This window comes from Somniosus microcephalus, unplaced genomic scaffold (assembly GCF_052327205.1).
Source record: "Somniosus microcephalus isolate GS21.2 unplaced genomic scaffold, FLI_Smic_1.0 unresolved_chr5, whole genome shotgun sequence".
Taxonomy (NCBI): Eukaryota; Metazoa; Chordata; class Chondrichthyes; order Squaliformes; family Somniosidae; genus Somniosus; species Somniosus microcephalus.
Genome location: NW_028225183.1, coordinates 44,304,801 through 44,305,886, shown reverse-complemented (window position 1 = coordinate 44,305,886; position 1,086 = coordinate 44,304,801). Strand labels below are relative to the sequence as shown.

The 1,086-nt window shown below is 49.7% G+C and overlaps 1 protein-coding gene across 1 annotated transcript; it reads left to right on the top strand.

Moving 5' to 3' along the window:
• The first annotated feature begins 206 nt into the window (after window positions 1-206).
• On the top strand, window positions 207-617 carry LOC147088071 (histone H2A type 2-C-like). The gene has a single exon (XM_085977887.1). The coding sequence runs from the start codon at window positions 207-209 to the stop codon at window positions 594-596; it is 390 nt and encodes a 129-aa protein (XP_085834013.1). The 3' UTR covers window positions 597-617.
• The last annotated feature ends 469 nt before the right edge of the window (window positions 618-1,086 follow it).

Here is a 1,086-nt window from a genome sequence, read left to right as displayed (position 1 = left end):
TGGCGGTCTGACTGTTGAGGACAGTTATTTTCGCACCCTTGCCATTGGCGGGAAAAACAGACTGTAATTGGTCACCGGAAAACACCAAATAAATTCCCCACAGAGCGACCAATCACAAGTTCGTATTTTCATTCCTCCAGAAGGTATAAGTAGGGCAGATGTGGGCGGAGTTTATCATTATTTCTTTCAACGAGTGAATTGTGGAAATGTCTGGAAGAGGAAAAACCAGCGGTAAAGCTCGGGCCAAGGCCAAATCCCGTTCATCCCGGGCCGGACTGCAGTTCCCTGTGGGCCGTGTTCACAGGCTCCTGCGAAAAGGCAACTACGCTGAGCGTGTGGGTGCCGGAGCCCCGGTCTACATGGCTGCTGTGCTCGAGTATCTGACCGCTGAAATCCTGGAGCTGGCCGGGAACGCGGCCCGCGACAACAAGAAGACCCGCATCATCCCCAGACACCTGCAGCTGGCCATCCGCAACGACGAGGAGCTCAACAAGCTGCTGGGAAAGGTGACCATCGCTCAGGGCGGGGTGCTGCCTAATATCCAGGCGGTGCTGCTGCCCAAGAAAACCAGCACTGCCAGCTCCAAGAGCAAGTAAAGCGGACAAGATTCAATCTAATAACCCAAAGGCTCTTTTCAGAGCCACCCACTTTATCTGTGAAAGGGTTGTTTACTGTTCAGCCATTCTCGGCTATGAACAGGACATGTAGAACTGTAAATCCACAAACATTACAGTGGGTTTGTTGTTACCGAATATTCAGATCAGCTGGCTTCAGAGAAAAACAAAACACACGGAAACTTAACGTGAGACCGGCCCTATTTAAACACATTGGGAGAGCCGAATATGAACGCATGTTAAGAAACGATTATTAAGCCAGTGAGCGGTTGATGGGAGAAACGTTCCTTATTGGGCCAATAATTCCATATACATCCTGAGCACATTGATCCATACTAACTTTTCCCCTTTTAATTTGCAGACATAGAAACATAGAAGATAGGAGCAGGAGTAGGCCATTCGGCCCTTCGAGCCTGCTCCGCCATTCAACGAGATCATCAACGAGAGCATCGAACCAGAATTACAGCTCTGG